Consider the following 25,724-nt stretch of genomic DNA (forward strand, 5'->3'; position numbering starts at 1 on the left):
AAGACTCAGGTTGATTAAATAAATTGCCCCAGGGTCCACCACTTGTAAAGGATTGAGCCTTACTCAGTTCCAGGTCTGCCTGACTTGAGAGGCCCAGAGCTCTCGTGACTGGCCTTCCCACAGCATCCGCGCCCTGTCTTTACCACATCACACGCATCTCCCTTCTCTGAATTCTGTCTCTCAGGCACAATTTTCATTTTATTGTTTTGTAATAGTTTCATATAAATAGGGTCACTCTTTGAAGGCACACACCCATAAAGTACTGAGTAAATATTTGATTTATATAATACTACCTCTCTTCGAGTTTCACCAGTTTTAATATTTTATATCCTTTTTTATAGCTCATTTCAGCGGCCCCGTGGCACTCTCCATTTGGATGACGGTGAATACTGGTCCAACAGGGCAGCCTCTTATAAAGGAAAATCCCACCGACCCATCTTTGAGAACAGTATGGACAAGATATACAGGAACTTGTACAAAAAGGCCTGTAGTTCTGTTTCTCATACACAGGAAAGCTTCTGAGACCATCCACGATAAACCGTATGGGTGTCTGTGTCAACTTCTCAATGAAAACGTTTGATGTGATCAATATCTGTATTCTTTTTTTTTTTTTTTGGACAGGTGGTTCTGAGTACAGTAGTTAGATGTGAATAAGTTTATTGCTTCAAATGGCAAATTACCACAGGCAGTCCCTTTTTTATCACAGAAGAGAGAGCTCTGTTCCAAAAGTCAAAGCCCCTCACCACGATCACAACTTCCAGTCTGAGTATGAGAAGGGTGTCCTGCCACATACGTCTCATCTCTGCTTCTACAAATCCAAGAATAGATTCTCTCTAGAAATGGTCTTCTGCCTAATCACCTTGGGATTTTCTTTTCATCTGCTTGATTGGTTATCTTGTCTAAGATTACTATTAACTCCTTTTTCTTGATAATGAGCAAAAAGATATACTGTACGGAAATGAATTTCCTAAGTTTAAACCCTGTTTTCTACTTATTTCTGTCCCTTCCCCCCTGCAAAAGGCTACTTGTACTTCTTAGCTAATAAGAAATAGTTTTCTTTTTAAAGTTTATATAATCATTCACTTCCTCTTCTCTAAAAGAACTAAGTTACCCACAATACGGTTAGCTAGAAATAACAGTGGCCGTGTGTGACCCAAATTGTGAATAACTGATTTTTAAAAATAGAATTCTTTGCGCGATTTTCTTTTAAGGCCATTTCTTTTGGTGCAACCAGAATCAGAAAATAGTTTTTGTTAGTAAGCATGTAGAAACTCAGAGAGAATAAAGGGATTATATTGTAATTTTAAACTCTTTTAGAGTTCTCATAGGTACCAAATAGCCAGGAAAGTAGTATCTTTAGTTAAAGGACACTTGGAACCCTAAAGAGGAGAAAAATATTATACAGAACGCTCTGTACCTGGAAGTCTGATAGCTGATAAAATTAGCTTCTCTCCTCCCCACTCCCCCGCAATGTCCTCACCTGTGAGGCCAGTGAGTCCTTGAAGATATGAAGAAATCGGTCATCTCATATTTACCGGAGTAAGTGGAGGGAAAGCAGAGAATAGAAAATAAGTGAACTTGGCTTACAAGCTTGAAGAGTTGACTACAAGGTATTGTTCTCTCATTGACTCTACCTTTAGTTAATTCTACAGTTATGATTTAAAAAGAAAAAAAAAGTTGAACTCCATTTAAGTTGAAATTAACGTGTAAAATTGAGTGACTTGTTTTTGTATTAGGAGAAAGGATATAATACTTGTTGTCTAATAATAGGATTTTTAGACTTCATGTTTAGAGTGTTCTGGTATGGCAGTCTGTGATGTATGGCAAAGCGCATCGGAGAAAGGGGCCAGGAGGCCTAGGCTTTATTTAGTTCCATCCTGCCCTTCTCCCGCTGAGTCTCTTTAATTCTCTGAGCCTAACTTTCCTCAGCTATCAAATGAAGAGAATGAAGTGGATCAGCATATCCCGAACCGTGTTCCATGGACTTCTATTCTAAGAGATGGCTGTAGGAATGTAGATACAGGTGTTTCATTAGTCATATAAGTTGAGGAAAAGCTATACACTAGATTCACACTCCCCAACTTAGAGAGTCATAGGTAGGATGGCAGGAACGAAAGGCAGGGCTGTTGATACTGCAACAGCTGTTCCAGGCTGGAGCTGCCCGGGCAAATAGCATGAATGGCTGATATAATAAACACCAGCCTGTTAGAGGCACTAAGAAATCCTGGCATAAACATGTTTCGCTCTAGCATCTGGTCTGGAGTCTGACACATAGTTAGGGCTCAGTAAATAATTTTTTAATTAGCCCAGAATTTCCTCAAGTGAGGATGTAGCAATATTTGTCATCATGGCCATCCTTCCCCTCCCATCCCACCCTCTTAGCTCCCTACAGTCCCTTTCAAATGTGCCGTCCTCGGATACATGTGGACACCAGTCGGGGAAATGGTACATTACACAATCACTGAGTCACCCTCTGGCTGTAAGTGGTAGGGTGATGTTTTGTACAATGAGCCTTTGAAGGTCAGCATTGACTAATGCTTTTTTTTTTTTTAACAAAAAATATCATCAGTGAAACTTAGTATGTTTTGTTTTTGTTTTTTGTTTCTGTTTGTGGAAACAAATGAAAAATTCTTTCATTTGAAAGGTCCTGCTTGGCGAAAAGAACAAATATGAGCTTCAAGGAAAAATTCACTGTCATAGAAAATCTCCCGAGTGAATAACTACATCAAAAATTACCTATCACACCTATTTCTGCCATTGGCTATACAAAGACCACAAAAAATGAGTCTCAAAGGGGAACTTCAGAATATAATATTCTGAAAAATATTTTCCTGTGGATTACATTTGACTTCTCTCTGAAGGATCGGGTGCAAGTTTCCAGATATGTAGTGTCTTGGCTAAGTGTCTTATTTCCGTTTCCTGGGGGAAGGAGTGTCTTTGTTGCTATCCCTAACTCCTACTATGAATTCTTATATTATTTTTAAGGATTAAAACCTTAAATATTAATAGTTGTCCTTTCTCATTGTAAGAAGCAGAAAGATGCAGTTACTTCCTTAGCCTTTTAAAAATATTTCTTACAATCTAGTAATAGTTATTGGACTTAATACGAAAGATAAATTGATCATCTTCCTTTTAAGGTATTTTTGTCCTTTAAATAAAAAAAAAAACCTGGGAATTTCAGGAAGAAAGATGTCAGTTCAACTACGAAAAAAGATGTGTGATTGGACAGAATGTGAAGTCTTCATGGCCCCACTATTAGTTATACAACCTTGTTCAAGTCATTTATCCTTCTTGGAGCTCAGTTGTCTTATCTATAAGGTGATGAAGGGGTTAATTTAGAAGGGTCTTTTAATGTTCCGGCACTTCTATGATTGTGTAGTTGATGAACATGGAGGTGTAAACAGGTTCTAGGCAGTCCAGTTGTAACGTCAAAGACTAAGCCCCTGGTTAAAAATCTGGGGCAGATAGAGCGTTCGCAGTACTGTGTTCATTTTCCAATAATAGCTTTATTGACATGTGACTCATACACTGTGACGTTCACCCTGTAAAGGTAAACAGTCGCATGGTTTTTGGTATATTCACGGAGTTGTGCAGCTAAAACCACTAGCTAATTATAAAATATTTCATGACTCCAGAAAGAATTCCCGAACCCATTAGCAATCATTCACCATTCCCTTCTGCCCTCACCTCCTGGCAACCAGTAATCTGCTTTCTGTCGCTGTGCCCGTTCTGGACATTTCATATAAATGGAATCGTACAGCATGTGACCTTTTGTGTCTGGCTTCTTTGACTTAGCATAATGTGTTCATAGTTCATCTGCGTTGTAATGCACATCAGTATTTTCTCCCTTTGATGATTAAGTAATAGTCATAATGTGGACGCACAGCACTCCATTGAGGAGCATTTTTATTCCCACTTTTGGGATATTATGAAAAGCACTGGCATGAATATTTGTGTATGAGTTTTTGTAAGAACATATCTTCTCATTTCTCTCAAGTGTAAGCCTAGAAGTGGAATTGCTGAGTCAGATGGAAACATGATGTTTGACATTTTGAGGAAAAGCCAAACTGTTTTCCCAAATGACTCCACCATTTTACAGTTTTTGTGTTTTTTAAATTTTACATTAGGATCTTAGGCTAGTCACACATGTAAGTATCATCCCCCCATTCGACACATGTTTACTGAGCACTGTGTTAGATGTAGAGGGTATAAATTTATTAAATGTACCTTCCCACAAGTGTGAAGAGTTTGAAAAAGATAACAGTGTATTTCAACATTTATAGTAGTTTGGTAACGTCTGCAGTGGAAGACTGCAAGAATGGGGATAGAGCATTCTCGCTTGGTGCAGAATTTGCAAAGGCATGAAAATGGGGGAGAGATTGATTGTTCGGGAAACCCCCAAGTGCTTTCACTGGAGATGGTGCGCAGGGATGCAAAAGCTTTGGAAGGATCTACTGAGTGCAGTAGAGAACGACAAGGAGAATGACGGGCCTGGAGCAGCATAGGAAGAGGTGACCTTTGAGCTGGACATTGAAAGATGGGAATGACTTTTGAGAATAGGAAACCGAGATGGAATAAACTAAATATTGATCAGGTTTTATGAGAGTAGAGGTGAGATAGAGGGACATATCTAGTAATCAGTTAAAAATAAAGATCTGGAACTTGGGAGAACTCAAAAGTAGAAAATGGATTTTTGAAATCAGATGAAAATAATGAAGTGAGGAAAAAACAAATGGAAGCTCTCTGCTGTTCTTGTCCTGATTTGTACGTGACCGTTATAGGCGCCCTGACAGGAGTGAACTTCGAGCAGTTGCACTTTTCCTCATGTTGAGGCTCTGGCAGTTAGCGTGTTAGAGGGCCACCCTTTTAAAAATGAGGAGAAATAATAGAATTCTATTTCTATTATAATTAGGAAAAATAGCTAGAAATTCATATACAAAATGAAGAGGTAAGAGAAGAAACCCAACTTTTTGTTTTGAGTTATATTATGAGTATATTATTCATCTCTGAGTGATATGCTTAGTTTAATAATATAATGTTTCTTAGACAACCAGAACTGGTGAATATTCATCCATTTAACAAATATTATTGAAGGTCTTCTCTGTTCCAGGCAATCTGCACAGCACCGACGAATCATCCAGAGAAACAAAAACACAGTTCCTGACCTGAGTTTGTGGGGGGTGGAGGGAGACTGACATTTACCTATTACAGTGAGAGAAATACTGTAATAGATGCTAGAAATGCTATAAAGATGAAAAGGAAATCCTCATTAATTCTTAATGGCGTCATATACTTCAGACAGGGATGATAACTGAAATTAGCTGTACTCCATCTAGATGGCCTGGAGAGCATAAGCCTACATGAAGGGTCACTAAAAGCAATACAAAGCCTAACTATCTGGACATAAGAAATAAGAAGACCTGATCAGACTTGCTTTCAGCTAGTTTATCTATACCTGTAGCGGAAAGAGAAAACAAAGGAAAAGATAAGAGAGGAATCGTAGTTGTACCATGGTCCTCAGGAAGAAAGAAATGGTTCATCAGTTGAGAGATTGAGTGTTTATATAGTACAATCTATTTTTCAAGAAAGTACTCTTAAATTAAGAAAAAAGAAATCCTATGACGGCCTGTCTTTTTGTCTGTCTGTTGCTCAGCTGACCACCTGCGATGTACAGTGTTGAGGTGGCGAGGGCCAGCTCCCGCTCTGCTGCTGCAGGGCTGAGACGTACAGGGCTAGGCAGTGCACCAAGCAAGCAATTGCCTGCAGTTGTTTCCAGCATCTTCTATTCCAGTGGAGTTTAATTAAATCCCTTCTAGGAAATGCAGATTTCATGGTTCCCGAGAAGAGCCTTAAATGTTCTTTCCCAATGTCTTATGTTTTGTCATTCACAAAGCAGTACATTTTTGGCTGAGGGATTGAATAGTTCTCCATCTTCTAGTCTTCAGATGTAACTAAGCTACTCAATCTAGCAACTAGGACTCTCTCGATTAATTAAGAATTAGTATATTAAGTAAGGTATTTATATGGATATTTAAGCAAAACCGTCTCAATGAAATCGTTTTTTTAAACTAATATCTTAAACCTTAGTATGTTGCATTCAAGTTATGCTAATTCAAGTAAATGAACCTGATGGAAGAGAATGCATTCTGCTCTAATTTGTATATTTTATGAATGTTTGCAGGGTATTTGGGGGGGCGGTGAGGGTAATTTTTTGTTTTTTTGTTTCTCATCCCCATCTAAGCGTTATCTTTAAAGTGCTTAAAACAGGGGAATTAAAGTAATACTTATTTAGGGCCACCATACTTGGTGATTTACATACATTATATTATTTGATCTTCCCAACAACCCTGTGAGCTAGGGTCGGTATAAGTAATCTCAGTTTTACAGACTAGATAACCAAGGATCAAACTGCTAGGATTGGCTAGTGATAAACGTAGCCAGTATATGGCAAAGCTCGAATCTGAATCTAAACCCAATTCTGCCTGTCAACAAGTGATTACAAAAACTCAGCTTGTTACAGTTAATAACATTTTTAAATAGTGGGGCTAGTGTCCCTTCAGAGAACTGCTGTAGATTACAACCCCAGTTTAATTAACAATGCGGTAAAACCTAGGGCAAATTTCCAACATCCAAACACTAGAAGTGAATGAAGAGACCATTTCATGAGCTAAGGGAGAAGTTGGTGGAAGTGTATGAAAGGAACATCACTGAAGATTTATTTAACCCAGGAGTTCATGGTAACCAGAGCTGATGTGTGGGATCGTTCCAGGTAAAAAGACAGTGTGCTTTCTGTGGAGCACTAGTTACCCTCTTTGATTGAGTAACCAACCACACATTCAAGCATCACTAACATTCTCTTTTTTAAAATAGCTTTATTGAGGTATAATTGATATAAAAAAAACTGCACCTATTTCATACGTACAATTTGATAAGTTTGGACATATGCAGACACCTGTGATGCTATCAGCACAATCAAGGTAATAGACATGTTCAGCACATGCCAGTTTCCTCGTGTCCCTTTCTTTATGTGTTAACTATAGACACCATGCCATACGGTAGTTCTGTAGGACATATTCATCTTAGATAACTGAAACTTTGTTATTATTAACAAATACGTTATCAGATACCTGGTTTGCAAATATTTTCTCCCATTCCATAGGTTGTCTTTTTCTCTGTTGAGTGTTTCCTTTACCATGCAGATGCTTTTTAATTTGATATGGTTCCACTTGTCTATTTTTACATTTGTTTCCTTTGCTTTTGGTGTCATATCTAAGAAATCATTGCCAGGACCAATGTCAAGAAGCTTTCTCCCTGTTTTCTATTAGGAGTTTTACAGTTTTAGGACTTATGTTTAAATCTTTGACCCACCTTTTTTTGTGTGTATGGTGTAAGGTAGGGGTTCTAGTGCCTGCCTTCTTTCCTTCCTTCATTTCTCCATGTGGATATCCAGTTTTCCCAGCACCATTTATTGAAGAAACTGTCCTTTCCCCATTGCGTGTTCTTGGCACCCTTGTCAAAGATCACTTGACTGTATATGTGTTGCTTTATGCCTGGGCTCTCCGTTCCATTGCTGTAGGTCTGTCTTTATGTCAGTGTCCTACTACTTTAATTACTGTGGCTTTGTAATTTAGTTTGAAATCAGGAAGTATGATGCCTCCAGCTTCTTTGTTCTTTCTTAAGATCACTTCAGCTGTTCTGGGTCTAAAGATTCCATATGAATTTTATGATTATTCTTTTATTTCTGTAAAAAAAAAAATGCCATTAGGATTTTCATGGGTATAGCGATGAATTTGTAGATTACTTTGGGTGGTATGGACAGTTTAACAAGTCCTATGGTAACCAAAAACACACACACAAAAATCATATAGAAGATACACAAAATAAGAAGAGGAATAAAGCATATCCCTACCAAAAATCAACAAAACACAAAGGAAGACAACAAGAGAGGAATAAAGGAACCAAAGAATTAGAAAACAACAAAATGGCAAAGGAAGTCCTTTCCTATCAGTAAGTACCTTAAATGTAAATGTATTAAACTCTTCAGTCAAAAGACCTAAAGTGACTGAATGGATAACAAAACAAGACCCAACTATATGCTATTTACAGCAGACCCACTTTCTATGTAAGGAGGCACTCAGGCTAAAAGTGAAGGAATGGAAAAATGGTATTCCAAGCAAATGCTAAGTAAAATAGAGCATAGGTGGCTCTCTTAACATCAGGGGAAAAAATAGACTTTAAGTCAAAAGCTGTCATGAGCATCACTATATTTCTGTTGCAGTAGAAGTTTAAAGATGTTTAGTGTCTGATACAGTTCAGAAATAAGGTGAGAGAGAACCTTTAATGTCTTTGAACATACGTAATAGAAATGAGAATGAATGTGTTTTGTTCGACACTTTTATCAATGAAACTCACTATTCACTGGAGTTTTTGTAACATTAGTAATCTGTGCAAACAAAGGAGGGATTTATGTATATGGCTTTTCAGAAAGTTCTACTTCCAGGAAACTGACAGCAACATTGCATAGTAGAAAAAGCACTTCCTCCCCAACTTGACTGAACCTCATTTTTTTCCTACCTGTGAAATAATAAATATTGCACTCCGTTCGTCAGACAAGTGTTAGAATTAAATAGGAGAAATAAGTGTGGACATTCTTTGACATTTATGAGGCACTATCATAATTGCTTTTTGGAAATGATCTGGGAAAATGAATTTGCAATTTCAAAAATACTCCATCCAGCACAACAGCAGTACTATTGGTTTTAAAGCTGAACAGACCTCAGATTTCTTTCTCTTATTTTGTCACCTCTGTTTTACTTAACCTCTCTGAACTTGTATTCTCACTTATAAAAGATATTTTCATAGAGTTATGATCATTTATTTTAAAAAAAAAACATTTTTTTTTTTAAGTGATCTCCATGCCCGGTGTGGGGCTCAAACTCACAATCCCAAGATCGGGTGGCATGCTCTACTGACTGAGCCAGCCAGGTGCCCCTAGTTGTTATGATAATAGAAAGAGGTAATGCATGTAGAGTGCCGCATACAATGCATGGTGTTCAGTAAAGAGTGGCTACAACAGCTAAATTCCAAGGCAATATAAAGGTAGTATTTTGAAAAATCTTGATCTGATTGGAGAGCAAAAAGTGAAACATGAGCTATGTAAATAAATGTAAAAATATTCAAAATTATTTTAAGACATGAAACCACATTACTCAGATTTTTGGTATAACTTTTAGATTTACTAGTTATTTAATTTATGTAGGTTTTGCAGTTTATGGAAAGAGCCATATATACCTGGGTTTGAATTCTGTACTGTGGTGCTCTCTGGAGGTATTGAACCTTATTTTTATTATTAATAAAATGGGAATGATACCTATCTGGGATGGCTACTATGAAGAATACTTTAGGTAAATAATGCAAATATTTTAGGTAAATGATGCAAAGTGACTAGCATTGTACTTGACAAGCAGTAGATGCTTAAAAATGATTTAGTTCCCTTTCCCTGTCATTAGTTTCATCGTTTTTGTGTATAAATCCACCCAGCATCATTATTTCTATTTTTAAAAATCCTATTAACCTTGTATACAAGTGTGCATTTGGTAAAGGTTTTACGTAGCTTTCACAAGTGAAACTAATCACTGACAATATTGCCCATTTCAACTCCATATGTGGCTTCTCTTAGTTGTGAAGGTATTATTTTTGAAAGAAAAATAAATTTAGTTTGAGTGTATGTCCTATAAAACCAGTTTTTATCCTAGAAGTTTATTTTGTCCTTCATTTGTGTTAGAAATAGCACAGATATATTTTTATAAATTAACCACGTATATATATATACATATATTTTTTTAACTTGGGGGATATTAGAGGTAGAACTCAGAATAAATTACCCTAATTCAGCAGAAGTAGCCAGATGAACATCTCCGTAGCTCTTAAGGATTTGTAATGAATGTGATTGAGCAATTACCTTTTTGAGAAGACCCGCGGTTTATTACCAGAGAGGTATACGTGTGCACACACACACACGTGCACGCACACACACGTGCACACACACACGCACGCATACACATACACACGGACCTTTTCATAAGAAGACCAGCCTCAGGCTTACCAGGTCATTCTTTAGAAGTTTTTTTTTTTGTTTTTTTTTGTTTTTTTTTTTTTTAAAGATTTTATTTATTTATGTGACAGAGAGACAGCCAGCGAGAGAGGGAACACAGCAGGGGAGTGGGAGAGGGAGAAGAAGCAGGCTCCCAGCTGAGGAGCCCGATGTGGGACTGGATCCCGGAACGCCAGGATCACGCCCTGAGCCGAAGGCAGACGCTTAACGACTGCACTACCCAGGCGCCCCCCATTCTTTAGAAGTTTTAAACTTAAAATTTTTTAATCACAAAGGTTTCCTATAGAAAGATCTCAACCTAAGATATAAACAAAGTAAAATTATAAATATCCTTAAATATTTTTGGAAGTTGCTGGCTAATGAATATCTTAGCTATTGATCTTACTGCATATGAATTACTCACTGCCCAGAAAAACAGTCTAGTGGTTAGACACACCGTCTCTGGAATCACACCGCTGGGTTGCAGTTCCGCTTCGATCACCTAATACTGGGTTACCTGTGAAAAATTAACTGATTTATGTACACCTTAGTTTTCTTATCTGTAAAATAAAGATAATATTACCAATCTCGTGGGGTCGTTATGAAGATTAAATTAGTTAACAAATATAAAGCACTTAAACATGCCTAGCACATGGTAAGGGCTCCGTAAATGATATTGACAATGATGATGATGGTGATGGTGTAGCCAACTGTGGAACTCATCTGAAACATATTTTCTGAAACATTACTTAGAAGAGCTTCCTTCTCCCTGTTTCTAATAATATGTTGCTGTTAATAAAAGGTTATATGGGAAAGAAATCTACCACTGGACAAGGACATGTTAAAAATATTTCACATTTTCCTAAAGGATAGAAAAATATGCTCTTCTGATTGTTCTTTGTGGCCCAGCAGTTGTTCACATATGATATATTCCTACAACTGTGCCACACAAAGAATGTGTTTTGGCATAGAAACTGCATAATTTGGAGAGGTTTTTGTTGATAATCTTAAACAAAAACAGTCAAACTCATTTCAGTTCCCCTGGAAACCCAGGGGGGAATTGTTTTTGCCAAACAAGAAAAAAGATGCCAGCTTTTGAATTAGAAAGTATTTTCAAGTGTTTGTGTTGGGAAAATGGAAAAAAAAGAACATTTGACTTCAGTGAATTTTTATCTACCAAACAGTCAAAGCCTTAGAAAACTATTTCCACTAAACTTTTACGATAAATAATAGCTTGTATTTTATGTAGCCTGTTATCATTTTCACACATTTTTATATGTTATTTTATTACATCTCCCCATTACATGATTATGAATTAGGTAGGGCTGGGATGATAATGCCCATTTTTGACAAATGAGAAGACTCCGGTTTGGGTTAAGCATCTCTTGTGGTCCACAGTGGGAGTGTAAGTGGCTGAATTAGGATTTAAGCCTATATGTTAGTATTTTCTCATAAATATCCCATAAAACTTTTCCCCACTATTGTTTGCTTTTCCTTGGGTATTGGATTTAATATTAGACTTTAAGAGATAATAATTTGATTCATTTTACTTTTGGAGGAGGCTTGTCCCTTATTCAGATTTGTTTATATGTTTGTGAATATCTGCAAGTATTTGCTTTTCCTGCTCCCTAATCTGCTCCTACCTGTTGGCCAATTCACCTGCTTATTAACACACCTCCATTCCCTTGAACAGCAAGGGAAATTAAATTAGCCAACTTGTAACTTGTTAGCAGCTGTACTAAAAAGTTCTGTGGGATTTTAAGAATTCAGTGATCTAGTTAGCACGAATAATTAGAAATTGTCATAATTTGGAAATAACTTTTCCTTAGGTATAGGATTCAGAACTAGAAAGCTAGGACACACCTAATACTCATCTCAATGGTGGAATATGCATGACAATATAGCATCCAGATCAAAAGCTGGTAGAACTTTTTTTTTAAGATTTTATTTATTTATTTGTCATAGACAGCGAGCACATAAGCAGGGGGAGCAGCAGCCAGAAGGAGAAGCAGGCTCCCCGCTGAGCAGACAGCCCGATGTGGGACTCTGCAGGACTTGATCCCAGGACCCTGGGATCATGACCTGAGCCAAAGGCAGATGCTTAACCAACTGAGCCATCCAGGCGTCCCACGAGTGAAACTTTGGTTCCGTGTAACCAGTTCAGTGGTTACAAATCCTGACTGATCAGAATCACGTTAAAAATAGTTTCTTCATCTGAATCTTTGCAGATCCTGATGCAGTAAATTTAACTGTATTTTTAAGAGTCTCTTTAGGTGATTGTGATGCTTGCCCTGGCCTAGAACCTATTCACAGCTTCCTCTGTAGTAAGGAGCATGTAAACTTCTCCTCCTCTAATTTATTTTTTTTGAAGATTTTATTTGTGAATAATGTCTACACCCAACATGGGGCGCAAGCTTACAATCCTGAGATCAAGACTTGTATGCAGTACTGACTGAGCCAGCCAGGCGCCCCCCTCCTCCTCTTAAAATGTTTTCATTTTGCTAACCTCTTCATCATCTGAATGTTTTTTTAATTTTAGGCACAAAACGTTTTGAGCTCCAGGAAGGATAAAGGCTGGCTCTTGATTCCCATTTGAATGATATACCTTTTGAGTTATCCATGGCTAACTTTTAAATACCAGGCTTTTTCCTCCCTTCATCTAAAGAGTTAGCAAGGCCATTCATTTATCTGTGTGCTCGTTAGCAAGCTTTGGATACCTGCTGTGAACTACTTCTTGTGAGTGGCTTTGGGCAAATACAAATAAGATACATCTTGACCTCTCACAAACATATTATAAACACGGTGTGTTCTAAAATGTTAACTGTGGTAGAAATACGCAATATAAGTGGATGAAAGAGATGTTTGTGTGGGTGCTTCAGGAGCACGAAAGAGGAAGCAATTACTTAACGAGTAAAGGAAGACATTACAAAGGAATACCCCTTTTTATCTCAGTCTTAATGGATGATTTTATCGAGAGAGGAGAGGCAGGACATCAGAACTTGCAGGAGCATGAAAAAAACACAGCACATTCCGGGACCTGCGGGAAGTTCAGAATGGTTAGCCTATAAGGGTCCCTGGTAAAACTGGGGCCCAACATGAGGATGAGATGTATATGGAAATCACATCAAGGCCCTTCTTCGTATGCTTTACTCTAGATTGTGGATTGTGTCCTCGTACCAAAAAAGATTGTTAGGTGCTCAAATATTGCCATTCCCTTCTCCTGGTATCCTTAAGCAGATACAGCTGACATCCCAAAGGTCGTAAGTCAGGACTAAGGGTTTTGTGGTCTGTTTTTCCGGCTCTTTCTCATTTTTCAGCTTATTTATTGCACTTGTTCAGCAAACACTATAGATGACAAAGAAAAAATTCTCACATGTTCCCACTGAATTTTCAGTCTACTTTAGCAGATGGCATAAATACTTGAAAAGATCGCAGTAAGAGGTACCACAAAGGCCTCTATAATGGCTGAAGAGCCCGTGCATAGTAAGAGTTCAAGAGATGGAGGAACTGGCGCCCTTGATCTGAGAAGGCTTCCTGAGTACAGAGGAAGGACGTGAGTTCAGGCTGAAGGGTGGGTGGCTTTGGAAGAGGCAGGACAGTCTTTAAGAGGGAAAATACTGAATAGCAGCAGAAAGGTGTGGAAGTGAGGGTTCCGCACTGTGTGGGGGGGCAGCATTTGGTCACTTGCCTGGAGCTAGAGTTTTGTGCGGGGAGACCATCAGAAAGTCCTGGCGATAAATAAATGTGTCTTCTACATGAAATGAAGCCTTCGGGAAACATAATAAGAAAGGCTGTTGCTGAATTTTCTTTTGGTCCATCTTAAAGAGCTCACATAAAACTCCAGCTGAACTTTAAAAAAATATTTTGTAATAGAAGAGCATTTTCTGGCATCAAGACACTTTCAAACATTAAAGTCATTGCCAGAGTTTTCCGCTTAAACTCATGCTGTTTAAATGCATCCGAAAGAGATTTAGATAGTCTCTTATGTTTGATTTAGGCTTTTTTTTTTTCCCAAGGAAAAAACAGAGAAGTCTAATCATTGACCCTGTGTACACAGAGAGCGTAATTGTCACATCTTCAATCTGTTCGTTGCCTCCACGTGGTTCCTTGTTCGCCGATAGCCAGCGAACTTTAGGGATAATTCCTTCTTGCCTCGGACGAGAATGAAACTATCCCGAGAAGGGCCACCATGGCTCAGGAATCAGCGATTAATAGAAAAACATTTTCTGATAAACTTAGAATCACTTATTTTATATCCATTTTCTAGGTAGATATTTCAGTTTTAACTGGACTTCTCAAACATTGTTTTCTGATTTTAAAAAAGCAATACTGCATAAAAATTAGAAGAAGTACTTGCTCACATAAAAGTAAAAACTTGCGATAACTTGGTAATATTTTTGTGTGTTTTATTGTGATATTCTATGCAATTTCTACAAAGTTGTTAGTTTCTTACAAATATCGTGTCTTACTACTTCAATGTTAGTACGTACTCTTCGGGTTTTCTAAAATGATGCATAATTGTATTTTTAATGGTTATCTAATGTGGCATTGATATACTCTGAAGCAATTTAACCGTCCCTTTATGGTTGGACATGTAGGTTGTTTCCCAGTAGTACGTGTCTGTTACACATTGAAACCGAGGAGAAACGTGTTTGCGCCAAAGGCAGGTTATGTGATCTACTTACGCAATGTGCAAGCAGAAAGAGATGACAGAAGGGTTGTTCTTCCTTCCTTGTTTGTTTGTACCAGAACACTCTATTATTTACATACATTTTAGCCTCTGTGCCATTTTCAGAAGCTTTATTCGTCTCACTCACTTTTTGGTTTGGGAAAGGCTGAAATAGAAAATCCATCTGTGAAGCATATTGTATATTCACATTGAAGGCTAAAAACCCATTTTTAATTAAAACTGTATTCAGCACTCATGGTTCACTTTGTCCTGTTTTTATTATGAAACACTTCAGTCTTCTTCCTAAAACACATATGTCTTGTACATTTCAAGATGTTGCTTGGTGCTCGTGCGGAGCGGGCTTCTCCATGCTGTCAGCTCACTGCCATATGTTCCGGCTGTTCATTTCGCTTCCTTCCTGGCATTTGTGTAGGCAACATCTTGCATGTAATGCGAGTTAGTTTCATTCCCTTCGCCTTTATAAAACTTGTCAGAAGGTAAAATAGCAAACTGGAAACACTGAATGATTCTCTGGCTTGTTAGGTTATACATGAGAATAAAGGATGTAGCCTTTCTTAAGTTCCTAATGTTGATAAGATATGAAGAGAAAATGTGTCCAGTGAGACCTGAAGTCTTGCCAGATGCGAAGAATTGCAATTAAGATATGATTGATGCTACTTGGCAAAGGCACACATTGTATAAATTGCAATTCTTTATATTGATTATTAAACCAAATGTGAAGACTGGAGGGGGAAGGAAGCATAAAAATCAGATTATGCCTTTTATTTTCAGCAACACACCATCATGTTCTCCTCTGAAAGTCTCTTTGTAGGACTGTCCACACCATGTAAATGATTTTTAAGGTGGAAGAGGCAGAGGCGGGGAGAGATGGAGAGAGAGAGAATCTTAAGCAGACTCCACACCCAGCACGGAGCCTGACATGGGGCTCAATCTCACAACCCTGAGATCATGATCTGAGCCAAAATCAAGAGTCAGAGACAACTGACTGAGCCACCCAGGCGCCCTCCATGTAAAGGATTTTGGAGATAAATTGTGTTGTACTTTGAGTTAAGTATATTGAGATGAACTAATTAAAAAGTAGTGAGGTTTAAGTTGAATCTGAATTAGAAAAAGCAGTGATATCTGATGGTACTAGAAAGTTTGCCTTTCAAGAAAATTCAAAGGATTTTAACAGGATAGGCTTTACATTCTCTATTATATAAAGCCCCCAAATAGTAAAACCTCAGCTACTTGAACCCTAATGAGTTCTGAATATTTGAATTTCTCAAGTAGTTCTGTTACACTTCCATTAAAATATTTGTTCTTTTAACTATTGACTGCAACATCTAAATTTATCACATATATCCTAACCTCCTTGGAATAGAAGATACTGAATATATCGTAACGCCTTCTTGATGATTCTGGCTCACCAGTCTGAACACCAGATGTTGTATCAGCCCGTAGGACGCAGGGCTGTTGAGGTGGAGGGAGCCTTCATGCCTGAAATGACTGCCTCCACGTGATTATGGTTCTTCATTTTGTTTTATTTTTAGCCCTGATGCCACTTTGGTGTCGGTCCTGGCCTTGCTGACAATTGGCACATGTCATTATTTCAGAATTCCTTTTCCCTCTTCAAACTTTCTGTTTATGATGTAGACTAGGCTTGGGGACCAGGTCACCAATGTGAAATGATCACATAAAACAAGAACAAAAATGTCTGGTCAGCGACTCCCAAGTATCGATGTTACGTCATCAGCTTGGGCTGCTATGAGTTTTTGTTGGACTCTAGTTCCATCTAGGTGGATGAACTTGCTGTGTCCGAAGTGTTTAGCGCTCAGTTTAGCTCTCAGCTCTTAGTCTGTCTCTCAAATTCGGAGATAAAATTACTTTGGCCTAATGTTCTTTTTTTGTTTTTTTAAGATTTTATTTATTTATTTGACAGAGATAGAGACAGCCAGCGAGAGAGGGAACACAGCAGGGGGAGTGGGAGAGGAAGAAGCAGGCTCATAGCGGAGGAGTCTGATGTGGGGCTCGATCCCAGAACGCCGGGATCACGCCCTGAGCTGAAGGCAGACGCCCAACGACTGAGCCACCCAGGCGCCCCTAATGTTCTAATTTCATGTAAATTTTGACATGAGAGAAGCACAGGTGTATGTAGACTCCCCTGTCCTGTCTGTGATAACTCAGTACATCATACACCTTCAGCCCCGCATTGTAGAAGCGTGTCATGATCAGACTTCACGACCTCTAACACAAGACTCGGCATTACCCCAGCACAGACATCATGGCACATTTAACTTACGCTCGTGCTGGTTTCCCTCTCAGCTGCAAGCCTCTCTTCAATCAGAGCACAAATGAAAGAGCTAAGAGATAGGGTTTTGTATGTTTTGTGCAGCCATTTTGAAATGGACTAAGAAATTTTTTAGTCTGTCAGTAGCATTTGATCTTAACATTCTGAATTATGTCCTATAGATTTATATATTTGATAAGCGCTTTGCTGTTGCTGAACTAAGACATACAGAAATATACATCCGGCAGACAACTTGAGTAGGACACAGGAGCATGTCTTGAACTCTATTGAGCACTTGTGTGCCAGGCCCAGCACTAGGTGCCAAGGACAGGGGATACAGAGATAAATAAAGCACCAGGGACACCTGGGTGGCTCAGTCGATTAAGCGTCTGCCTTCGGCTCAGGTCACAACCTCATGGTCCTGGGATCTAGTCCTGCATTGGTTCTCTGCTCAGCAGGGAGCCTGCTTCTCCCTCTGCCTGCTGCTCTCCCTGCTTGTTGCGCGCTCTTTCTCTCTCTCTCTCTCTGACAAAATCTTTGAAAAAAAAGTAAATGAAGCTCCATCCCTGCTTTTGAGGAACTTCAAGTCCTAAGGAGAATGAGACAACGAGGTGAGTTACACTTCAACATGGAAAATGTGAAAAGTATAAACAAATCCAGTTGTGAACTCTAGAGGCTGAAGGGAGAGGGGAAAAAAGAAGTGGGGGCTGGTGGGCAAGTAAAGGGGCAGGAGCAGATGCTTCTTCCGTCTCCAAGAGCAAGAAATACCTGTCCCCAACCCACTGTTAGGAATGACAGAGGTGCATTTCTTAACACTGTGAATGCTGTTACTCTCCTATCTTAGAAAAACAAAATATCTGGGTACGGAGCACTGTGAAGACAAAGGGAGAATCTGGTTAATTCTGCTAAAAGAAGGAAGGGTCCAGGGAAAAGTTTAAGACATTTGAGCTGGGCCTTACAGGATGCACGGGTTTTGAGCAGGCAGAGACGTGCCGCAGGGTAGGGCAGGCAGAGAGAACAGCCAGGACCCGGAGGACTCGTGCTAATAGAGACCACACCGCCGAGCCTGCCGCAGTGAGCTCTGTGTCTTGTAGCAGAGGAGGAAGCCGACAGCAGTGTGGGAAGTGCCCTGGCTTCATCAAGTCAGCCCGCTTCCCGTCCTGTCGGAATCATGCACCGATGGTGTGAGTTAGTGGCAAGGGGCCCAACCATTTCTTTGCCTCCATTTTCTCATCCGGAAAAGAGAAAGTAATGCCTGGCCCGGGGTTGCATGTTGCCCAACGGTAGGAGGGAGGCATCCTTCACTTTGCACACCGAGGTCCTACTATCAGGCGGGTTGGGAGGATTCAACAAGGCAACACATGTAAGCGTAGCATGGTGGCTGGCACCGTGTGCTCAGTAAACATTAGCTATTGTTAAACAGGCTGCTGCAATTTTAAGGAATGAATCTCTTTGAAGTCCTTTTTATTTATAAAGGTTTATGCATCCTTATCCTTGTTAAGCCATTTATGTGTTCTGAGATTTGAGTACAGTGCAAGATGCACTTTGCCTAATATTCTGGGCTTCAACCAAAAGCAAAACAGAACAATAAATTAAATTTCTAAGAGGATTTGAATGCTCAGTCTTTTGTCCCCAGTCTTGGTTCATTTGATTCATGCCAATGTATAGAAGTGTCAAATATATTTATATTTATTAATAAAACCTGTCTTCTGTGACCATCCAACGTTTCCTTTGGGAACTTTTTCTAGTGTAATTTTGTGACCCTGAAATTTAAAGATGTTTGTTTTATCTTCTCCTTTTCTATCCAGAAGCAAGGCTGTTTCGAGTGGATTAGTTGATTAGAACATCTGACTCAGAAAATGGGACAGCCATGAATTTGCCTGAAGATTCAGAAACATGGCTAGGGGGCAATGATTATTACCAGCCTTCAAATGTCAGCAAACACTTCAGGGTTGCAGGAGAGAGAAAATAAAACACACAAGGTTTAATGGCTTTTGCTATGGGGGTGTTTGGGGCAGCGAGGATGGAATTATTTGCTGAGAGTCTTTTTGTTACTTGTCCAACTGGATTAACTGAAGCCTGGTAACACTCTGTCTTGTAAAACAGAACACAGCCTTTAGCTACTCACCAGTCCACATAGAGAAGGCAGAGGTTAGGGTCTTTCAAGATCGAGTCAACAGAGTTTGTGATTATACCGAGGACCATGACTAGGTAAAGTCAAAGGAGCTTGGCTGGCACCTGGGTGGCTCAGTCACTTAGGGATCCGACTCTTGGTTTCGGCTCAGGTCATGATCCCAGGGTTCTGAGAAAGAGCCCTGTACTGGGCTCTGTGCTCAGTGGGAAGTCGGCTTGAAGATTCTCTCCCTCTGCCCCTCCCCCCCACGCGCGCGCGCGCTCTCTCTCATTCTCTCTCTTTAAAATCTTAAAAAAAAAAAAAAAAAAAAAACAAGAAACTTGATTAATCCCAGGTGGGAATCAGACTCTGAGCCTGGCATTCAGAGTGCAAGATGTTTATTAGGGAATGTCCTGGATCCACACCAGTGGAAGGAAGGACACAGGATTGGGCTGGGGAGAGGTCGAGCTGTGATGTGGGCCTGGTAGCAGCCTTGGCCAACCCCAGGGGGCTGTTGAGCTAAAATGACGCATCAGCTCTCACATTAGGCTGAAATGACTGTGCCTTTATACCTATTAGTCATTGGATGTGGGCTGCGCCCTGAAGGCTGGGACCATGGACAAGGTGGCTCTGCAGCTGGGGGAGTCCCTTGGGAGGCTGACCTTGAAGGCTGGCTCCCCATAGAACTGCCAGCAGCTGGGGCAGGTCCTTCCTGTCCTCGCCTCTCCTCACCTCCAAATTCTGTTAACATATGTGATCCAAACCAGTTCCAGAAGCTTCACTGGACAGAGAGAAGCTCCACCCTCTCCCTTTCCCAGTTTACTCCAACAAAATAAGGTCTCAAGGGACTCACTATCCAAAAATTACTCAACCACTGGCAGCACCCTCCCCCACCCCCCAACGCAAAAATACAGATCCAATTCTAGCTGTGGGGGGCAGGTTGTGTTTTTCCCAAGCAGAAATTAGAAGGACATTGTACAGCCCTGATCTTCTGCAGGCTCCAGACCCACAAATACACATAACTACCAGGCAATGCCAGCGGCTATCTTACCTCGGCAACAGGAGGCTCAAATCCGAGCTCCTCATTTTACTGTATTTGCTTTAGCATATAGCTCTCCAGCCAGCCACCAGTCCTTATTTTTACTGTGTAAATATATATATAACAGTATTTATCATTTTAACCATTTGTAACTGTACAATTCGGTGGCATTAAATACATTCGCAAGGCTGGGTACCCGTCCCCGCTATCTATACCCAAAACCTCTTCATCATCCTCAACATAAACTCCATATCCATTAAACAGTATTCTTTCCTTCCCCGCTCTCCCCACCCCCTGGGAACCTCTGTTCTACTTTGTGTCTCGGTGACTCTGCCTATTCTAGACATCTCATATATGTGAAATCCTACATTTGTCTCCTGTGTGACTGGCTTATTTCACCAAGCATAACGTTTTCAAGGTCCATCCATGTTGTAATACATATCAAAATTCAAACCTTTTTATGTTAAATGATATTCCGTCATGTGAATAGACATTTTGTTTATCCATTCATCTGCTGGGGACTCTTCCTTATTTCTCCCCAGTGATACTGCAACAGTCCCATAAGCAGCCACCCTTAGCAGCCTCTGACCCTTTAATTTCTTCTCTTTCTGTGGCCATAACAATCTTCCTAAATGAACAGTAAGATGCTCCTTAGATATATGCAGTGCCCTTCCCCACCCTCCCTGACCCTATCCCATTCTTGGCTACATCGTGGCGCTCAATGTATGGTGGCATTCCGTGGCCTTAGCATTGCTTCTACCCATTTCTCCAAGCGGGTCTGTTTTACACTGCTTCACATCCGATGCTTCAGCCGCACCAGGCGCCAAACGTGCCATGCCCTGTTACCAACTCGTCTTGCTTTGTGCTGTTTCTTCTGCCTGGTGTATAATGCTTTCCATTTTTCTGCACAGAAATCTCTACTCACCATTCAAAATCCAAATCAAATGTCATACCCGTGAACATACCTCCCCCACTCTGCCAGGTAATTTGTTTCTCCTTTCTCTATTTTCCCAGAGTATTTTGTTCCTACCTCTACTTTCAGTCCTTATTGCAATGTACTGCAATAACTTACTAGCCCGCCTTTTTTATTAGATTGACCTCTGCTTGGACTGTCAATTCTTTGCATATCTGTTCATGTGCCTGGGAGCTAGTACCATCCAGGAAGCATGCCGCGTATGTGAGCAGGATGGTGGGGTGATGCCTGAGGGCAGAGTCCCATCTCTGGGCTCGAAGAGCACCTGCGCTACTGAGCGACAGGACTGGGGCAGCTCACTGCCCCTCTGAGTTTGCCTCTTCATTTGTAAATAACTCAGCATCCTAGAGCAGTACCAAGAGCTACATGAAGTGATTGATGTGGAATCGTCTCTATAAAACCATTCTAAACGGTCTAAAATGGCCAGTTTCACTCGTCTTCCATGAACGTCTCCTTCCAGGTTAATCTGCCCTTCTACGGGGAGTTCCCAGTTTGGTGAATTATTCTTTTAAGAATAAATCACCAATAGTGGGGATGTAATTTTGGAGTAAATTATTCATTTGCGTTATTTTCACAGTGTTGGGTTTGCTTGTGTACGTGGTTGGAAACGCAGGAATGCAGAGTTCAGGCAGTGAAAGAAGGAACTTTCTAATTGTCCGTGTAGTCCAATGGTGGCCGCTGGCTCAGAGGTAGGCAGTTCCCCATCACCAGAGGCATTCAAGCAGAGGCTGGCGAGCTTAACTCCTCAAGGGGGCGGGTCAGAGAAAGTATGACCTGGCCTGAGGGGCAAAGGAGAGCTGAGCTAGCTGACCCCTGAGGATCCTTCTCTTTCTCAAGGGGAGTGATTCTAAAATTTATATACAAACCACTCTGAGAGAGGGATCAGGCTTTTGTATCCTATTCAGGGGATAAGGTGAAATGGTGGGGGTTTTCTTTCCACTTTAAGTGAAAGTTGTGGATTTTAGGTAAGACCACAGTAACAAATCTGACATTTCTACTTTGTGAGTCTGAGCTAAAGCTGAGATTTGGTTTTGAAATATGAAAGTAAACTGTTACTAGCTCAATTTAAGTCTCCAGGATTTATATTTATATATAACCTTTAAAGTTCTCCCAACTCTTCACCCTGGAGAAAAGAAGAAATTACAGTTATCTTACTTAGGGCTGGAAGTCGAGAGAGACACTAGTTGTAGGTTAATGGAAAACTGACCCTGTTTTGCCTGGGCTCCCAGCAGCTCCCACCGCCTTCTAACTGATGTGAACTCTCACACCCAGAGACGTACTTACGAGACTCACATGTTAAATTGAGTGCTTTTGTGGTCCAACTCAATTACAAATCACTCTCAACAATGTTTCTTTGTGGTATTTTTAAGAGTACTATTTGTTTTTAAACATCACCCTTTTATAGTCCAAAGCAACTTCTTAATGTCGTTATTGCTCACGGCAATCCCATTTCAATTCTCCAAAAACTACTTTTCAGTGTTTTTCTCTAGTGCTTTGTGCTGTTTCCACTCCGGTGTGCCAGTGTGCGGCTGGCTTTCCGTGTCCCCCCTCCTCCACTGCCCGCCCGCTCCCTGCCCCCCGAGACAGAGCGGGGATTGCGTCAGAAGCCCGCCACGTGAGCCTTAGAAGACTCCTAGATTTCATCTCACTAATTCAAATCTCTGCACCCCCCCTTATGAAGAATGAAGAAACCGAGGTATGGTGGGGGCAGGGGTTGCTCACAAAGCAAGTAGTAGCAAAATTAAGCTTGGTCACAAGGACTTTCGTGTATCAGAAGACTGTTTGGTTTCCCGGAAGTAGCACATAAAAGCAGGTGCGAGTAGTTTACGTGTCAGGCGATCCCAGGATCGCAGCAGGGCTGTGAGCAGGTGAGACAGCACTTCCTCATTAGGGGAACACATTCAGGATGTGTTTGCAGACAGGCTAACGCTGTGGGCAACCGGGGCTCAAGCCCCTGAGAAGCTCTGGAGATGGTTCACCACAAGCCTCCTGGCTGTTTCCCCAACTGTTGCTTGCCATGGGTTGAGGGCTGTTCCCAAGCTCTTCACTCCCCCACAGGTCCAGCCTGTTCTGTGCAGGGGGCAAAGCATGCTGCTGCAGCCAGAGAGAGCCCCCAGCACAGAGCTGTAGGGCTTTCCGCAGGAAGTCACCCAGCAAACAGCACTGTGCAGGCCTGGGAGACAGGAGCGGGGCAGGGGCAGCCTCTGCGTCAGTGGTCAGATGCAGATTTCGCTCCTGTCTCTGGGCAATAAACCTCAGAGCTCTCTGCCTTCGATGTGAGAGGCTGAAATGAAACATAATTTATAAAGGAGATTAAATGTGTAGGGTATTTGCAAATGAGCAAAGAGTATCTCTATTTTATGGGAACGTACTGTGCACTTCTGCCCCTTACCAAGCCTTTGCTCATGCTTCCCCTGCCTTGCGTGACTTGTTCTAGAAAACTCCTACTCACCTTCCAAAGTCCAGCTCCAATATGAACTTTTCTGTTATGCCCTTTCCTGTTTCCTCAGGAAAAATTAATCACTCCCCCGCTTTGCTCTGACAGCACGTTGAGCTAGCTCTGAAATAACAGGACGACGTAGTGTCGAGCCTCCTGTGCGCCCATCTCAGCTCTACTATTAGTAGTAATAATAGCTAATGTGTATTGAGTTTAATTATGACTTTATGTGCCAGGCACTGTTTAGAATACTTTATGTTAATTACCTCATTGAATCCCCTCAACAACTCTGTGCAGTAGCTGCAATTAACATCTCCAATTTGTAGAGTCAGGTTAAGCAGCTTCCCTGGGATCATGTAGTTAGCAAGGGGCAGAGCCAGAAGGTTCCGGAAGGTCAGGCTTCCAAGTACCCGCTCTAAACCACTGTAGAGAACAGCCATTCTTTGGCTGCAGTAGAGAAGGAGTCCCAAGGATTGAACCCTGCGGGTATTTCTAGCCGTTTGTATAGGGCCTCCTGCTAGGCTAAGAAACATTGTAGAGAATCTTACACAGACTGGCAACACAAGATTTACATTTTACGAAGCTCATTCTTGCTCTAGTGCAGGGCGAATTGGAAGAGGAGAGCTTGAAGACAGAGATGGATGACGGTCTAGAGGCTGGTGCAGGGACTCGGGAAAGAAATGATGAAGCTCCAGGTTTAGCACGAGCTAACCCGCGCTTACCTCCCTCACTGCTCCCCAACATGGCAGGGCTGCCTCTTCTGGACACGCAGGTGGTGCCCTGCACAAGTGCATCTGGCCAGGAGGGCGTGTAGGGCCGGAAGTGCGGCCACCTATAAGCCCCGGCAAGGGGTCACACACACCAAGAAGGAAAGGCACTTTTTGCTCCCTTGCACGAAGAAGCCAGACGGGCTAGTGGGGGCCTTGCCAATGCAGACATTTTAAACTACCTTTTGTTTCCTGATTGTCATGGTTTTCCCCCACCCTGTGTTTTGAATATTTGGTTTCCTCTGCGAAGGATGCTCTTTCTCTCATTCATTAATTTATTCTTTCACTTATTCATACAACACGTTCCTCTTAGCACCCACCCCATGCCAGGTATTTGATGAGATGAATATTCATGCGACCGCTCTACAGATAGGTCACTTTGACATTTTCTTCAAAGGTGAAGTCGGAGGACCATGAGACTATCCTGGGCGCTGGGGACTTCGCTGCTCTGGAAGGCAGCTGGCCATAGTAAGGTCATCCCTGGGAAATATGGCTTCACTTAGGATGTGCAGAATTTTTACACCAAGGTGCACCAACCAGGAAGAGGGTAGAGAAGGAGAGTGTCCATCCTTCTCCCAGCCCTACTGCCACTGACAGCAGGCTCACGCATCTCTGGGCGAGAGGACAGAGGTCTGGACCCAGACAGGCTCGCGTCACAAAGAGAGGGGCACTGAGGAGGCCCGGTAGAGTTTGCAGAAGGGAGGGAGTGAGCGTCGCAGTGCAGGCAGCAGGAGGTTAGAGACTCTGAGGCCTGTGGGGAGCTCTCAGAGGCTGCTGGAAGCTTTTGAATATAGGGATGTTCGATACTTACTTTTAAATTGTGCTTCTGTGGTTTAAGATTCTTTCCCTCCCCGAACGTTCAGTACATTTGGTTGCTCACAAACGCCTCAAGGGAATGGTTTTGGGGAAAATGAGGGGGGAAAGCCGAATTCCCAGGAACGGTCCGTGGGGAGCAGTGAGGAAAGCATGGCCAGGTGAGGTGACACCGATGAGGTCAAAGGTCAGAGGACACAGAAATGTGGAGGCAGCAGCAACAGGAGCTGTTCATAGAGTAAGCTGTGTTTAAGCCTCAAAGGACTAGAATTTTATTTGTGGTCAATTATGGTGAATGATTAGTATGGAGTGATGACCAGAGGCGGCGTTGAAGAGGGTCGGACAAGAGTAGGGGCAGCCCAGACACGAGAGAGGAAGAAGGGGCCTTCTCAGTGTATCCTCGGCAATGGGACAGGACTGTGGTCCCTTTCCAGACACTGGGGCGTGGTGCGCACAGGAGGCTCCTCCCACCCACTGGCCCCCCACGCTGCCGCCCAGCCAGCCGCCGTGCCTACCAGGACCTTAGAGAA

General features: G+C 41.4%; 1 protein-coding gene across 4 annotated transcripts in view; it reads left to right on the forward strand.

The window, feature by feature from the left end:
• SPATA6 (spermatogenesis associated 6) overlaps positions 1-15,014 on the forward strand; it is a 151,880-nt gene extending 136,866 nt beyond the window's left edge. For 3 of the 4 annotated variants that reach the window (XM_026498145.4, XM_026498146.4, XM_026498147.4), the window contains one exon: positions 342-15,014. In XM_026498145.4, the coding sequence (XP_026353930.1) occupies positions 342-522 (181 nt within the window). In that variant the 3' untranslated portion in view covers positions 523-15,014. The remainder of the gene's footprint in view (positions 1-341) is intronic. The other variant, XM_048220349.2, reaches the window with a different exon arrangement.
• Positions 15,015-25,724: the final 10,710 nt, after the last annotated feature.

This window comes from Ursus arctos, unplaced genomic scaffold (assembly GCF_023065955.2).
Source record: "Ursus arctos isolate Adak ecotype North America unplaced genomic scaffold, UrsArc2.0 scaffold_12, whole genome shotgun sequence".
Classification (NCBI taxonomy): domain Eukaryota; kingdom Metazoa; phylum Chordata; class Mammalia; order Carnivora; family Ursidae; genus Ursus; species Ursus arctos.